Source organism: Phaseolus vulgaris, chromosome 3, assembly GCF_000499845.2.
Source record: "Phaseolus vulgaris cultivar G19833 chromosome 3, P. vulgaris v2.0, whole genome shotgun sequence".
Lineage (NCBI taxonomy): Eukaryota > Viridiplantae > Streptophyta > Magnoliopsida > Fabales > Fabaceae > Phaseolus > Phaseolus vulgaris.
Window position 1 is genome coordinate 39,263,961 of NC_023757.2, and position 17,189 is coordinate 39,281,149.

Here is a 17,189-nt window from a genome sequence, read left to right on the forward strand (position 1 = left end):
GAAATAAATTATCTAGCATAGTTAGATGTTATTGAAGTAGCATTAATTGCACTAAGTAAATATGAATATGGTAAAAAATGTTAATTCCATGCTCGATGACTATTATCTGAAAAAGAAATATTTGAGCCATTTTTATTACTTTTATTGTATTAAAATTATATATAAAAGGTTCAGATATAATCTTTACATTTTACTGCTCACCCAAAGTTTATTCTTAGCTTTATACAGAACATAATTATGTTCTGGTTTCTCGTGTCAAATATTATTTAATGTCATGGCAAATACGTGGCTTGATATAAATGTCATTGTGCTCTATTTTTAAATTTGAACTGTATTTATGCTTTGGTCTCAATACCTAAAATATTAGTTTCTAAAGGACTTTTTTTTTTTTTTTATATTTTAGTCCCTAACAACAATTTTCCTTTTTTTTCCCAATCAACACCACCATTTTTTCTTTCTTTAAATTTTTTTACATAAACGAATTTCCATTAGTATGAAATACAAATTAAGAAAATGTCCTCATGTTCAACTTACCATAGGTTATCAGATTATGAGGATTTGATATACAATATTTTACGAACTAAATTATTTAGTTCCATGAGTTTATCGATTCTGGAATTAACCGACAAATTACAAAAAACCAAAATCTGACTTGTAATAGAGCACTACTAATGAAAAACACGATGAATAAAAAAGCATAAAGTAAAAAATGGACCAGATAATTTATAATAATAAAATGAATTCAATTTGTTCTGTCCCTGAACCAAATTCGTAATTTTTTTTACTGAAAATATATTTTCAAAAACTTTTGGATCTCTATCCTTACTCAATTTCATAAGTTTGAATAGAATGAAAAATCGACCAAATAATGTAAGTTTTTGTTTATATATACATCAGAAACAGAAAGAACTAGACAAAGGAATTGAACCTTAATATGAGAAACCCCCATTTTATTGGGAATATAAGATTAAGTTTCGAGTGAGAATATAAGAAATGAGAGTATAACGATATCATAATGTAACTGTCCATTGAAATTAGAAAGACAGTGTTTTAAGATAGTTAAAAATAATTTCTTCCAAAAAAGGTTAATTAATTTTTGTGGCTCAAAATATAAATTATGTGATTTTCTTTTGTTATATAAGAAAAAAATGTTGACCTGACATAACACAACGCTTTGAAACGGAAGCATAACAATATGCGGATAATATCTCATATTTTTCCTTCTGCTAAAAGCAAGTTCATTAAATACTCTTTAGAGTACATAAAGGCCAAATACATATAACATTTCCATGGTCTTTCATTTTGCCCACTCCCAAGGGGCACACTGCTTCAAAGTTCCGAATTACATGTCAGCAATTTCATCCATAACTGTCAATAGAAAATGTTTCAGTTTTCTTCTTCTCCGATTGCTTCCCCTGCATGCATTACCAGAACTCAACTGGGTTGCAATTATTCGTTGAATGTGCGTCAGATGAATCATAACAAGCAATTACATCATTGATTTAAATATCTCTTCAAAGAATCAGAATGAAAGCTACTCTTTAATCAGGTTACCGTTTTATCTCATTAAAAGTGATTAGAAAAAGTTTAAAAATCAATATTTTTACCTTAATTTAGGAACAACCTTTTTTGTCGGAGCTTTAAAAGAAATGATTCTCCAAATATCGAATGCATGACCCATTAAATGTGATGCATATTTTGCACATGATATATAGAACATGTACTACACAATTAATAAACCCAGAAGGTTTATGCGTAATATTAAAAGATCTAATAAAATAAGAACACACGAAACTATCGAGAAGTACCAACCGCAACCATATACAGTGTTTGCATAATCAATCAAACAAAAATAAGTATTGAAAACCAATCATGTTTAAACAATAACTAAACCTAGATTAAAAATGAGATAAGCTCATTTAAAATAATATAAATAGACCACTACTCCAAAGTATTCACTACTAATATTATTGTATATTTATTATTGCATTGATTGTACTCTTGAACACTAATTCGCCTCTCCTGGACCCAAGATGAGACCGAGATGTCACAAAAGAGCGAAGACCTCTAGGCAGCTTAAGACTAATCAGCAGGAGATTACATGATTTTACAGAAGTCTACTCGGTAATATAGAATATGAGGTTTACTCTTATATACTCTTCTCAAGTTTCTATCTATAATCTTATGCGACTTGAATTTTTCTCAATATACTCTCTCACTCCTAACACAATTGCGTTTGATACATAAATAGTATAAAAGAGACTCTTTTAATGAATTAAAGATAAACTCTGATAATATCTTAAATTTAGACTTAATTTTACAAAACTGAAAGGTAAAAGTTGTTAACCCAATCATGTACTCCATTCAGAATTTATCTCTAGTCTAGGTAAAAGTCCAGTTTTTCTCAATATCACTCTGCTAAGTTGTATGTATTGCATATCTTGTGATTCTTGTCAACCAAAATAAGTTTTGAACTTCGTGGGGTTCACTTAAGCAAGTTTCTTTGTACCATTAAGAAGAAAACACCACACAAACCAACCCTCAAAATTACTATTGGAATGCAGGCCATAACGATATTAAACTTCTACCATTATCATCTTGAATAAAATGCATGTGGCGGAGAATGTCTACTTTTTGTGTCTCGCCATTTGTTCAAATGCAATGCAATTACAACTTTCAATTCCTCACAACAGCAAGATAATCACATATTTCCCCACCCACTTGATAGCTGACAAAAAAAGGTGGAGTGAACCTACCAATACTGGTTATGCAATACGAAAGAGTCTGTTGGTACTTTCTTGCCATCATCATTGCGGTTCCAGTGGTAGATAGCATGAGTCCTATTTTTTATCTCCAAGGTAGAGTGTCCATAGCTTGCTTCACGAAATGCAGAATATTCAGGCTGTGGATCCAAAAACCTGCACGACCAAGGATAGAATTAAAACTTATATGACAAGACATATTTGACAAACGGTAACTCCGGATCATAACCTCTAACGAAAATTGAATCTTATTCATAAAGGATTAAATAGAAACCCAAGATAACAATGGTAAAAAATACGATATTAGATATAGTTTGTTTAATTTACTTTGAAGCAAGTCCCTCTTGATTTCCACCATCTCCGACTGTTATATAAACAGGTGCTGATTTGTCAGGTAAGGGATACCTGTTACCGTTTGTTATGTTGTAGTCTATGTTGGAGAAACGATACTGAAAGCATGACAGAAAAATTATAAAAATCCACTCCGACATTAGATGACTGAAAGTGAGAGGACCAAAACAAATGAGTAGAAAGTGAAAAACATACTGATCTTTCATAAGCATGGACATGTCCAGCAAAGATCACGTCAACTTTGTATTTGATGAACCAGCTCTCAAATACTGATCGCATGCTTTCACCCTCCATATAGTGAGCTCCATTACTGTTGTAGAGTGGCACGTGCATGAGCACAATGAGCCAAGGAGTCTTCTCCCTATCAACCCGCTTCAGCTCTTCTTGAAGCCACATGTATTGAGGGGTATATTTTACTGTAATGAAAGATCACTATTACATAGAATACCATAAAAGAAAGCATAGAAAATTTCCAAAAGACCAAACACAACAAAATTTGGTAACAAGCATACATAATGGTAGTGACTTTTCAACCGCAATAGTACAGCTCTAAGTAACAACATCTAACATTCTTAAGACCTGGAAACTTCAGAATGCTGCTCTCCACCATTCCTAACAAACTGGCACCAGAGTCCTAATGTAAAGAAGTCAAAGCCTTTTCTTTTTTTCCCTTTTCCTGTCTGGAAAAATCAAATGTTGGTTGCTTATATTGGTACCATATTCCAACTGGGCATTACTTGTCTTTGGAATATTATTTGTTTTCATTTTTTTTCTTTTATCAGTACAATGAAACGAAGAGAGACAAACACGAAAAAAAATGTCTCTCTTGAACTATGAAGCACTAATTCCAACACGAACACCAAATATAACACTCGGACATTGTTAATATCTAAGATATAGGACACAGTAACACCGTTTTATATATGACCTCGTATTATTTATAATATAAGTTGTTTTCTTTAGTCAAGAACAGTTACGACTTATACTTTCTTAAATCACAGTTCAAACTGCATCGAAAAGATCCAAAGATATATTGAAGAGGTATCTGTGCTGAAAAAGAAAAAAGTGTGACACAGTTGATGAGTGTCAAACAAATATCGTATCCAAAGAATGCAGGTCACAACAACATACTATTCTACATATGTGCCCGTAATTCATAAGTATCAGAATTTTATTGCAGCTATTGATGCAATCAAAACTCCTACTTTAGTCCAAGATGCTCTGAAAATGAGAAGTGGGGTCAAGCCATGAATGATAACATGATGGGATTGGAGAGAAGCTCAAACTAGGAGATTGTTGACAACCCAAAAAGACAAGGCAAATAGATGTAGGTGGTATATAGTATGAACAGTATGAAGTAGATCTAAAGGGATGTTATATCCATACTAAGTGAGATTGGTTGAAAAGACGTACACATGAGCCTGTGGAATTGACTATAAAGAGATATTTCTACCAGTAGCAAAGATAAATACTATGAGAATAACTCTTGCCCCAGCTGCCCATTTTTGCTGGGATTTGCAGCAATTTGATGTTAAAAATGTTCTTTCCTACACGGAGACTTAGAAAAGGAAGTTTTTCTCCCATATTTGATTTATGGTGGAAAGGACAAGGTCACTACGCTCAAGAAGGCTTTGTACGGTTTCAACCAGTCTCTCTAGGCATGATTTGTAAGATTAGCCAAGGCTATGACATCCCTAAGTTATAGACAAAGTCAAGGTGATCATACCTTTTTGTATAGTATTCCCCAAATGACAAATTCCCTCTTCTCCCAGTTTATGTAGACTATGTGATCATTGTAAGTGATGATTAGATAGAAAACATGCTTTGAAGGAGACGCTTTTTGAAATGGAGTTGGTTGGGATAACTAGAGTACTTCCTTGGGAAGCCAATTGGGAATGATTGATATCAACTTGAGGTAATGTTGTAAATAAATACAATTATATTTAGGATAGAAAAATTATCTTTCAATTTCTATTGTAGCTTATCTTTCATAATTTTTAGTTTATCTTTCAGACAGGTTTATCTTTTAGGTAAAATATAAAAAAAAGATAGCCATTTCATATTTTACTATCATAGATTAAAGATAGTTCTTTTATTTGTGTGTGTATATATACACACACGGTTACACCTGTTGTAACCTGAACAAAATTGAATTGAAACAAATCAACATGTAAGGAATATGAATAAGTAGATAAAGAGGAGATTAGTTACCAAATGGCGAATAGCTGGATAACACAATTATATGAGCAGACGCACGCCTCACTGCATACCAGAGGGGGTTGCTGCTATTGGAGGCCAAATAGGGAGTAGTATATCGGTAAAGAAAGTTTTTGAAAGGAACAACTTCTCCCTGGCAAAGCATATTTGTATAAGAACATTGGAGCCAAGTTAACACTGAATGCAAAGTGTATGAAGTTTCCAACATAAGCAACGGGAGAATATTGGGATCTTAAAGTGAAGTGTTACAACAAATCTCATGAATATTTACTTCAGCATCTGTTCTTGTGCCAACCATTCACAAATACATAAGAAATATCTTATTATGTACAAAACAAGTAGTTGTTTGCCACTTGAAGTTTGGGATATCTTAAGAGCTACACAAAATAATCTAGTGTTTGATGGCATATAAAAGATGTTGCTCCAAAACTGTAGAAATAATAAGATGGCATATCAAAGAAGATATCTAGTTCGCACCAAATAGTTTGATGGACCTGAGAGTCAGCTAAGTCATATTTTGCAGATGATCATGCATAATTCACGAAAAGGAACAAACCAGCGCACACAAAGTTAAGAAGAATAAAAATAAACATGTTTCTTATACTTTTCAATTCCAAAAAAAGAAAGGGAAAGCTGAAACCATGATGGTGGTTTATTATGTTATTGGCCCGTAATAATTAGTTCATTTCATTCTATTAATTCAGTTCAACAAGAACAACTAAGCCACATGACAGACTCAGGTTAGTACATTACCATGTAAGGCATGTAATCTATTTCGTGATTTCCGGCAGCCCATATCCAGGGATGATATGCTGTACTCCTTTCAACAAATCGGCCCCATGTATCCCACCGTAAACCAACATCATTGTACTCGTACCTATCAGCGTAACAAAGATCTCCAACAAATAAGACAGTCTCCGCTCCACTCTGTATATAATGCTCAAGGGTGGAAAGAGAATTAAACGTTTGGCCCAAATCGCCTGCAATATTTATGCAATGATTCATTTATGAGAGCCAAATTAAAACTTACGGGAAATCTATAGAAAAAGGACATCCTGATAGACATTTTGCGAAATAAAAATAGAAAGAAACTACAATTGAGGATACAGAAAACTATTTTCTAGAAGAACGAACGTGTGAAAGCAGACAACTTACCAATTATCCCAAATTTGTAGGAAGCATCCGGGTCAACTTTAGGAGGTGTTTCGAACCAAAACTCTCGAGAAGAATCACCGCTTCCGATTCTGTAGTAGTATTTAGTCTTGTACTGAAATGGGGATATCACTGATTTTAATTAAATGAACACATTCTACACACAATAAGATGAGAATTAACAAGCACGAGATTAATTGAAAAAGAGAACATATTGTATATTATGCGTTAGACTTCAGTTTTGAATTGATTTTACTTTTGACATTTCAAGTAAAATGCCAGTGATGATAATTCTAGTCTGGTAATTTGATCAACAATTACCTCAAGGCCTTCAATAACACAATGATGAATGTATCCCGACTTGTATTCATAAAAAGTATAGTTTGTAACTGTGCCTTCTAAACTGGTTTGAAATTTACTCTCTGATGTGCCGTATTGTACATGGTTGGGCCCTGGTTCATCTGGGGTCACCCATGAGATGATTACTGCTTTTCCATCGTAGTCACCTTGCGTGATGTGCACCTACAGTGGAATTAGTCAATACAGTAGAGTTTAATTGAATAAAAGGGAAAACGTTAGATCCTCATCAGAATTTCACTAAATACTATTAGCGAATATATAATAAAATCAGCCTTGTTATTCTTGTATGACTTACTTGTTGAGGTGCATTATAACCCTTCGGAACTGCAAATGCTTCATGATCAAGGGGGATGTCAACTGCAGGCCACTCTGACCGAATGAAGGAGCTAGTGATCCCAGCACTCCCATCTCTAATAGAAACCAAGAGGACAAAGGAAGCAAGAACAAACTTCAGCAACATGGTCTGCACTCTTCTTTCCATGGGCACGACGATTGTCTTTCTCTGCCTACAGAGTCATAACCATCTGCATCCAAGAATCCAACGATTGTCACTCATACTTTGCACACATTACTCTACATATATTTTGAAGTAATCTGCATTGAAATAACTTATTTCAAAGTAAATCTCAACTATCCTGTTCCAATTATCCCTTATGCTGATTCATTTATTTATTTTCACAGTTTTTTACTATTGAAAAGGCTCTCTGATTAGCGTTGACCTCTACTTGAATCTACTGAGTCTCGGATCTAAACGAGCAATCAATTTTAACGTAAGCGAACACCTTGCGTTGAAATGTCAATCAAATCATAAAACAGGCGAAGTTAGTCTTGCACAAGGTTTTCGAAATTTCCGTTTAAATTTTGAACAGCGGTAGGTTCGTGAAAATGAAGCGAATCCAATCATAAAACAAGCGAGTGATGTATGATATTATGGTGAATGAGAGAGAGAGAGAGAGATGTTTACCTTGAAATGAAGTATCTGCAGAGAAGAGAGCGAAGGGAAGGGAAGGGAAGGAGAGGAAGAAGAGTGGAGAAGTGAATAATTGATGAAAGAGTGAATTGGAAGGGAAGGAATGGACAGGGATGGTGCACGATAACTACTCCACCTGCTTCTCTTCTCTTCCCATAACTCTCAATCATTTCACTTTAATTTCTTGTTCTCTCTAATAATTGTTTCCCAACTCAGTTTTTTTTATATAATTACTTGTTTTATATATAATATATCACTTAGTAAAATACATTTTAATTATTATTATTATTATTGTTATTATTATATTATAATAGATTTATTAGCTAGTTTTATATGAAAAAGAGATGTTAAATTATATTTGCCTTTCTTATTGTAAGAAAATTGTTATCATTGTTTTCTCAAATGTTTATTATAAAAATAATAAATTCACTGTGTATAAATAAAATTACTATTCACCAGGCGGAACGGAGATATTCCTTCTATCTTTACATTTTTTAAATAAATAAATAATAATAATAATAATATATAAGTTAAATAATACATAATTAAAATTATAATTTGATTTTTTTATACGAGTTTTGCTTTTTTTTTTCTTTTTGTGATTTGATCTTTAACTTTTATAAAAAAGTAATCATTTTGTTATTATCGTTAATTTTAATTCGATAGAACTCTAAATCTCACGTATTCATTTAATTTTTTGTAAAAATAGTAAATCGATTAAAATGTAAAAAGTAAATTAAATAAAAGTTTTAAAATTAAATATTTGACTAACTACAGATAAAATATAAACGACAACTAAATTGTAACTTTTCCTTGAAAATAAAATGTGTCATTTCAGATAAATATTTCCAAAAAATATTTAAAAAAATAAAATTAAACTTTAAAATGTCTAATATGCGCCTCTTCCAAATTAGTTTTGTCTATGGGAGATTTTTATTCTTTAGAAGTTTTATTTAAATACATCATAAATATTTTATAGAAAAGGCTTTATTAGGATAATTTAAAATATTTATTCTAATAAAATATGTATTTTTTTCTTTCTAACTAACGTTTCTTGTAAGATCATCCTTTCTCAATCAATCATGCCTCAACTGGATAAATTCACTTATTTCACACAATTCTAAAACTTCTTTAATATGAATTATTTGTCTTAAAAGATAATAAATTTTTCGTAAATAAATGACCTTGTACAGCTTATGTAAGGTTGAGAATAAGGTCCATGGACTCACTTATCCGGTTTTTTATTTATTTACTTGTAATAAATATTAACTTTTTTTTTAATTATTATAGTTATATTAAATTATTATTTTTATAAGATAGTCAAAATAAAGATCCACGTTAAATTCTAGAAGTTGCACGTTGAATACTTATAAATAACTTGATACGTCAAATATATAGCTAAAAAAACTAATATATTTTTTAGCACTGACTATATTATTGTTCTCATATGTTATTAACTGGACTACGTAAATTCAATATTCATTTCTTAAATTGAATTAATTGACTCCATGAATTTTTTGATTTTGAAACTAATCTTCTAGCGAGTTACAGAAATTCAATATCATATTAATAAAAGGATAATTAATTAATAAAAGTATGAATAAGGTAAAACAAGAAATGAATTCGAATAATCAGAAATAGATGGAGAATAAAAGTTAAAATTGAAATTATTCTATGAATATAATTCACGCTTAAAAATTATTAATAGATATGAACAGATAATAATATCTTGGTGACGATTTTTTTTTCTCATGCTAAAAGCGCGTTTATTTAATAGTGGCTTTTGTAGAATACAATCATTGAAGCAAACAAGCCAAGTTCACACGTAACCATTTCTAACAAGCTTTGTTTCGCACACTACAAAGGCCTATTTTTATTTTTCTATACTTATTCCTATTCAATTGCCAACTTCATCAATAACACGCACTCTGTTTTCCTTCACTGCTTCCCCTGCATGTACCACAATTCCACCGTCTTTCAATTTTCCTTTCAAGGACAAAAAATCTATATATGCATATTTCATGGGTTTATATACTAAATTAGAAATTAGAAATAATAATAAATTTATCATTTTTTTATATAATTATGTTATGCAAGAAAAGCTAAAAAAAAGGCTGGGTTCCATGCATCAACCCGTTTTAACTCTATTTGGCAAGTGACTGAATGATGATTAGTTAGAGTTATTTGGCTTGTGATGTTTTTTATACTTGTCATGATTAGCCTCCACCAGACAGATGTTAATTTGAGGAGAAAATTGTAGGCCATAAGATGCATGTGGAACAAAGAATGTCTAAAATTTGTGTCTCACTATTTGTGCAAATGTAATGACAACATGCAATTCATCATATTTTTGGCTGGCACTTTGATAGGTGTGCCAAAAGAAAAGGTGGAATGAACCTACCAATACTGGTTAAGCAAAACCAAAGAGTCAGCTGGTACTCTCTTGCCGTCATCATTGCGATACCAGTTGTAGACTGCATGAGTCCTATTTTTAATCTCCAGTGTCGCGTGTCCATAGCTTGCTTCTCTAAAAGCAGAATATTCTGGCTGTGGGTCCAAATAACTGCACCACCAACCATAGTCACAAACTATTAAAGTATGCATCACACAAACAAATGTTAATGATTTGTTTACTTTACCTTGAGGCAAGACCTTCTAGATTTCCTCCGTCTCCGATTGTTACGTATATAGGTGCTGATGTGTCTGGTACGGGATACCTTCTACCTCCTGTTATGTTGTAGTCTATGTTGGAGTAGCGATACTGAAAGCAAAACATAAAATTTCAACACAGTGTATCATAGAGTTATTGATACCATAGCATAGGAAGATAACGTATATATTGTGGTGTAAAGGGTGGGAGCAAAAGAAATGAGCAGAAAGAGAAGAAAAGCATACTGATCTTTCATAAGCATGGACATGTCCTGCAAAGACGGCATCAACTTTGTATTGGACGAACCAGCTCTCGAAAACTGATCGCATGGCTTCACCCTCCATATAGTGAGCTACATTACTGCTGTAGAGTGGCTTGTGCACGATCACAAAAAGCCAAGGCGTTTTCTCTCTATCAACCCTTGCCAGCTCTTCTTTAAGCCATATGTATTGAGGCGAGTACCTCACTGTTGACAAATTAAGATCGCTATTAGGAAACAATACCATGAAACAATGCAGCTAATTAAGGAATTGATATATATATTAACAAGTAGATAAAGAGGAGAAGATTGGTTAGTAGTGGTAGTAGTTACCAAATGCAGAATAGCTGGATAGCACAATTATATGAGCAGATGCACGCCTCACTGCATACCAGAGGGGGCTGCTGCTGTTGGAGGCCAAATAGGGAGTAGTATATCATTAAAGATAGTTCTTGAAAGGAACTATTTCTCCCTGACATTTTCAACAAGAGCAACACAAAACTAGTTCACGTCTCAACATCAACATAAACATAGTTTTGCAACAAATTTTGTAATAAAATTTTTTAGGAGTTACCACTTCAGGCATAAACTCTACTTCGTGATTTCCTACATTCCAAAACCATGGCTGATATGCTGCACTTTTTTCTGCAAATCGCCCCCATGTATCCCACCGTAAACCAACATCTTCGAACTCATGCTCATCAGAATAAGAAAGATCTCCGACATATAACACGGCCTGTCCTCCACTCTCCAAATAATGCTCAAGGGTTGAAAGTGAATTAAACGTTTGCCCCAAATCACCTGCAATTTTTCATTTATGAGAGCCACAAACTTCAAAATAATATATATATGCATGTGAAGAAACAGACAACTTACCAATGATCCCAAATTTGTAGGGAGTATCTGGGCCAATTGTGGGAGGTGTTTGGAACCAAAAATCTCGAGCAGAATCACCACTTCCAATTCTATAGTAGTATTTAGTATTATGCTGAAATGGGAAATGGTTGAATTAACCAAATGAGCACATTCTAGTTTTGACACTGCAAATATAAGGCGAGTGATGATAATTGGATCAACAATATTACCGTAAGGCCTTCAATAAGACAGTGATGAATGTAGCCAGACTTGTAGTTATAGAAGGTGTAGTTTGCAACTGTGCCTTCTTTACTAGTTTGAAGGTTACTCTTTGATGTGCCATACTGTACATGGCTAGGTCCTGCTTCATCTGGGGTCACCCATGAGATGATCACTGCTTTCCCATCATAATCACCTTGCGTGATGTGCACCTGCAGTGGAATTAATCAATCACTGAATAAAAGGAATAGCTTTAGAATTTGAAACTGCTTCACATGTCCAAATTAGGATCCTCATCAGCTTATAGATAAGAAAAATAGGCCTTGTTATCTTTGAAAGAGTTACTTGTTGAGGTGCATTGTAACCCTTTGGAATTGCAAATACTTCATGATCCACGGGCATGTCCTCTGATGGCCACTTTGTCCTAACGAAAGAGCTAGTCATCCCTGCACTCCCATCTCTGATAGAACTCAACAAGACAAAGGAAGCAAGAACAAACTTAAGCAACATGGTCTGCATCCCTGTATATTTCCAGAGACTAGAATGCTGCCTTTAATCAGCTTGCAGAGTCCTAATTATCTGCATTCAAGAATCAAGAATCCCAATGAATGTCATTCAAGCATACTCTAAGTATTTCACTCAACTAATTCACTTCCAAATCACATGTTTCAAGGTAAAACTCTTCTCATGTTATTCCAATGTTCCCACCCATAACCATCCATCACACGTTCTTTACTGTCAACAACACCCCTCTGATGTATGGTGAAATCAGTGTAATTACTGATTACTTGAATTCCCAGGTTTATAATTTTAACAAGATTAAACCAATGATTTGTTTACAAATTTAGAAATAATTTCGTGTATGAAAAAGAAAAGGAAAAATAAACTTTAGTTTTAGTCTTCATACACCTTTATTACTTATCACGTTTCTTAAGTTTTAGTCTAAAATATCCTAAAAAATTGTTTAGAAAACTTAGTTCCGCTTGGAGTGGTTATAATTTTCTACTTACTTATTTTTTAAAAGTTGAAAATAAAACCTAATTGAAAAGAGGGGTTTATCGGTTAGAATGATTTTAAAATAAATTCTGAAACTATTTTAATTCACCTTTGTAATTGTATATTTTTTGTCTTAAACTTTTAGAAGTTATCATGTTTGCTTTTTTCTGTCACCCTTCTTCTCCAACACCCATTTTGCTTTTTAGAAGATAACAAAATAGATTGGAAGACCGATTTATTTTGAGCATTCAATGGAATGTAGATTCATACTTTTTTTCTAGTAAAAATTAAATCGTTTTCACTTAATTTATCATAATTAATTCTAGGTTTCTAATTTATCATGATTAATTCTAGGTTTTTTGTTCCTGTTCATGTATATGTATTTGTTCTAATCCTTCATATTTATATTTTTTTTTTACTTTTAATTAATATTTTTTTATATAATAATAAATGATTGTTGGATACTCGAGCAGCAGTGTAACTCTGAGATATATGATGTCGAACACAATCTTAGAAAGAAAGAAAATGTTAAATGTGTATCATGATTAATTCAATTTGAGTTTAACTCAAAACATAAAAAATAAAAACAATCCACATATATTAGATATTAGTGAACTTTTAACTTGTTTGAAAGAACCTATCATAACAAAAACAACTAACTAAAAACTTACAAAAAAATTTGAAAACATAACTTATTTTTGCTAATATAATAAATTACTTTTTCCAGTGTAACCAAATTTATTGGTTATTTTTTTTCATGGTATTCTTTTTTTTTTATTTTTCTCTTAATTTTCTCTTCCAATCTTCATTTATTTTAAAATCTGATCGCGCCACGTTGTAGCTAAAGAGTTAAAGATCATTTCTATCCGATCAGATTTTTAAATAGAGTAAGTTTATTTTTACTCTAAAGATCAAAATTAAATTTATTTTATTTATTATTTTAATTATTCATTTTATTATAACAATATAAAAAATATATTAATAAATATTAATAATTAATAACTAAATTATAAACATTATATTATATATATATATATATATTTCTAGTAAAGTTTATCACGATAAAAGTGTTTTGTTTTTATTTTTTTAATATTTGACTTACTAGTTTTTAGAACTTGGAGCTTTATTTTCATCTTTCTTTTTGGACATTTGGATACCAATTGAGAAAAAAGTGTATTCATTTATGTGGCTGTGTTACAACCCTTTTGTTAACACTTATAACTAATGGTGTAAAATTTAATTTTATTAGATTCAATTAAATTTAAAGCCACTTTTAATATAATATCAGTAATTTAAAATTTAAATTTAATAAATTGATTAAATTGATTATATTATTTATAAATATATAATCACACAATCTTAACGTAAAAAAAAAAGTGTGTTATATAAAATTAAGTTAAATTTAAAATGTATGTATGGATTTATGTAATCAAATAAAAACCTTAACCTTTTAACAAAAATAAGAAAGAGGCAATCACAAATTGACATTGTTTAAGCAAGAAGTGTGAGTAATATAAAAGAACAGAGAGAGAGAGAGAGAGGGTTGACTTGCCTTGGCTAATGAAGCGTGTGCTGAGAAGAGAAGACTGAAGAAGCCAAACGATGATAACAGAAGAAAAACATGCATTGATTTATAAGGAAGGATGAAGTGGTTGGTGCATTTGGAGCCACAATGTCCTAATCTGCTTGCTCCACACTGTCCCACACCCAACTCTCATTTGGAGCCACAATGTCCTCATCTCGTTGCTCCACACCCAACAAAGACAATACTACTCTGTTATTATTTTTGTCCTTTAATCATTTTTAATTTCCCACATGATTCAAATCACTGTTTCTGTCCAAATCAATTCAATGATATTTTTTTTAAATTTCTTCAAATTAAGATTCTCTTACATGGTTTGGTGCTAATTTGATGGGCTATAAAGGGCCAAAATAGTTTTTTTTTTTTTTATCTAGTCTGGTAAGGTGATTAATCAAATATCACACCAGATTGTAATACTTTTCATATTTATATATTAATCTTTTAAAAAAAAACACTATCATGGTGTTTGAGTTTAAAATTACTATCATGCTAACCAAATTGACTGATTTTTTTTACTTTTAAATGTTTTTAAGTATGTTTGTATTAGAAAATAAATTTAAATTTTAAATATTTTTTTAGGATGTGTTTGAATTAGAGAATATATTTGAGGATGAAATGAAAACAAAGTTTATCTTACGAATGATTATATATATATATATGGTTGTGAAAATTTTGATTTGGTTGTGTGTTTGGTACTTATTTAGGCCTTAGAGAATTTTGTGCACATTTCCTAACTTACAATTTGAATGGAAAGGAATCATCTGCTTTAAGGAAACCAATGGGATGCGGACAAAAGACAATGTGTATGTGTGTGGTGTATTTAGAGTCATCAACTCATGTGTTAACTTCTTCTTTTGCATTCTCATACTTATGTGTAATTTGTCTCTTCTCCATATTTTTTTTCGCTACTTATTTATATATCTAACTTTCCAATCAATAATTTATGTAAAAATATTTATCAATTTCTAACATTAATTAAATTAAACTAATACATTTTAAATAACAAAAATAAAAGGGTAATATTATTGAAAATTCTATTCCAAATGATAAAAATAAGACGTCAAAGGTTTAAAAATGATTAAAAAACATACCACCCATTTCTTAACAATTTTGTTCTAGTAAATGTGTGGTTTTGGTTTGCTATCCTATTGAGTTGTATGTCAATAATATTATAGGTTTGGAGAAATTGCACTTATACTATTTTTAAAATTAATTTTGAAACTAAAATACATGTTTATACATTTTAACAAGATAAAACTTATTCTTTTCTCTTGTTTTAGTTGTTTTAAATAAATTATTTAAATATTTTTATGGTTTTAATGAAGTGATACTCATCTTTTTACTTTATTTAAAATAAAATATTTACTAAAATTAGAATTTTAAAGCATAAAATTTAAAAATATAGAAGAATTGAATGATTTATTTATAGAAATTTGATTTTATATTTTGAATGAGCGCTTAAAAAATGTTTATAATCTTAGAGACAATTATTGTCATTTAAAAATCGTTTTTCGTTAATATTAGAAATTAAAAAATATAAAGAAACTAAATTATATTTTTTATTAATATGTTTTCAAAAAATTATTCCTAAAAGCATGTTCATAGAAGAATTGAATGATTTATTTATAGAAATTTGATTTTATATTTTGAATGAGCGCTTAAAAAATGTTTATAATTTTAGAGACAACTCTTGTCATTTAAAAATCGTTTTTCGTTAATATTAGAAATTAAAAAATATAAAGAAACTAAATTATATTTTTTATTAATTTTAACCCTTAGTTGAGTCTAATGAAGAAAAGAAACTAAAATAAAATTGAAAGCGTTATCACGAGCTGCACACAGGTCTTATCTTTCTTTTCCCGTGACACCAAAGGAATATGTTTTCAAAAAATTGGTCCTAAAAGCACCACATATTATAATTTATTACTAAATACAGATATAAAAAATAAATAAAATTTGATGTTTATCAATTTTATTTTTATATTAATATTTATTTTGGATATTTTAGTCATTTTATTATTTTTTAAAATATTTAATAATTAATTAATTATTTTTATAATTAATTAAAAAATATATTTTTTTATATTTAAAATTAATTCTATCACTTTGTAAAAAGCAGTTAAAGAATTTTAAATTTTGAATGTGGAGTAGTTTAATTTTAAATTTTGAATGTAAAGTGATTTATTAAAAGTTTTGGAGGAGTAGGTTGTTTTTTTTTCATATTTTCATCTCTCTTAAAAATTATATTTGTTACTCTTTCTTATTATTTAGTTTCTTATTCTTTTTTTGTAAAAAAATATGGATAAATGTCAGTCACAGTTTCTTCACCAATGACTCAATTTGTAACTCTAACTTCCATTTGGCGGACGATCATCTTCGAATGCCTCATGTGGACGATCTGGATGAAGATGTGAATAAGGAGCAAAACAACTTATTTTTCTTCACGAATCACCTATTTTTCTCATCACAAATGTGACATCTAAGCTTCTCCAAATTCGTCAATAGAATTTTTTGTCTATGATTTTTGATGCAATCTTTCTTACACGCGAGGCAGGAAAGAGGTTCACTATTATGGAGAGACGACTATTACGGAATATTGAGTTTTCGTAACTTGGATTTGCAATGGTAACCTATTGTTTCTCTCGCCTTTCACAATCAAACCTTTAAAAAATATTACTTGTTAGCTTTTCAATCCTCTTTATCAAATTAATCATTTTTTAATAATATTATGACTTTAGAAATATTAACAATAATAAAAAATTACTAATAATAATTATCTCTATAACGATGTGCATATCCACGGTACCACACCTCAT

At 30.7% G+C, this 17,189-nt stretch overlaps 2 protein-coding genes across 4 annotated transcripts; both read right to left on the reverse strand.

Moving 5' to 3' along the window:
• Positions 1-1,173: 1,173 nt before the first annotated feature.
• On the reverse strand, positions 1,174-8,030 carry LOC137807587 (bifunctional purple acid phosphatase 26-like). 3 transcript variants are annotated; one of them, XM_068608300.1, is made up of 10 exons: positions 7,807-8,030; positions 7,138-7,366; positions 6,804-7,004; positions 6,486-6,597; positions 6,084-6,310; positions 5,325-5,463; positions 3,309-3,529; positions 3,090-3,211; positions 2,757-2,918; positions 1,174-1,415 (listed from the first exon to the last, which is right to left on the reverse strand). In XM_068608300.1, exons 2-10 carry the CDS (start codon positions 7,321-7,323, stop codon positions 1,343-1,345), a joined length of 1,443 nt encoding a protein of 480 aa, XP_068464401.1. In that variant the 5' UTR covers positions 7,324-7,366; positions 7,807-8,030; the 3' UTR covers positions 1,174-1,342. The 3 variants fall into 3 exon arrangements, with proteins under 3 accessions (XP_068464401.1, XP_068464403.1, XP_068464402.1); XM_068608302.1 differs by having other exon boundaries at positions 1,174-1,438; positions 7,807-8,026; XM_068608301.1 differs by having other exon boundaries at positions 7,625-7,809.
• Positions 8,031-10,103: 2,073 nt separating this feature from the next.
• Positions 10,104-14,458, reverse strand: LOC137807588 (bifunctional purple acid phosphatase 26-like). Its single transcript, XM_068608303.1, is given in 9 exon segments — positions 10,104-10,375; positions 10,452-10,573; positions 10,708-10,928; positions 11,055-11,193; positions 11,296-11,522; positions 11,598-11,709; positions 11,807-12,007; positions 12,141-12,374; positions 14,344-14,458. Coding segments are annotated over 8 exon segments (1,362 nt in total). The 5' UTR covers positions 12,315-12,374; positions 14,344-14,458; the 3' UTR covers positions 10,104-10,209.
• Between the last annotated feature and the right edge of the window lie 2,731 nt (positions 14,459-17,189).

Bases quoted from the DNA above. Each gene is read 5' to 3' on its own strand.
- LOC137807587 (XM_068608300.1), bottom strand. From the start codon at position 7,323: ATGGAAAGAAGAGTGCAGACCATGTTGCTGAAGTTTGTTCTTGCTTCC. The intron at 6,598-6,803 runs GTAATTGTTGAT...TCCCCATTTCAG, and splicing joins GTGTTATTGAAGGCCTTGAG to TACAAGACTAAATACTACTA. The intron at 6,311-6,485 runs GTAAGTTGTCTG...TAAATATTGCAG, and splicing joins CTACAAATTTGGGATAATTG to GCGATTTGGGCCAAACGTTT.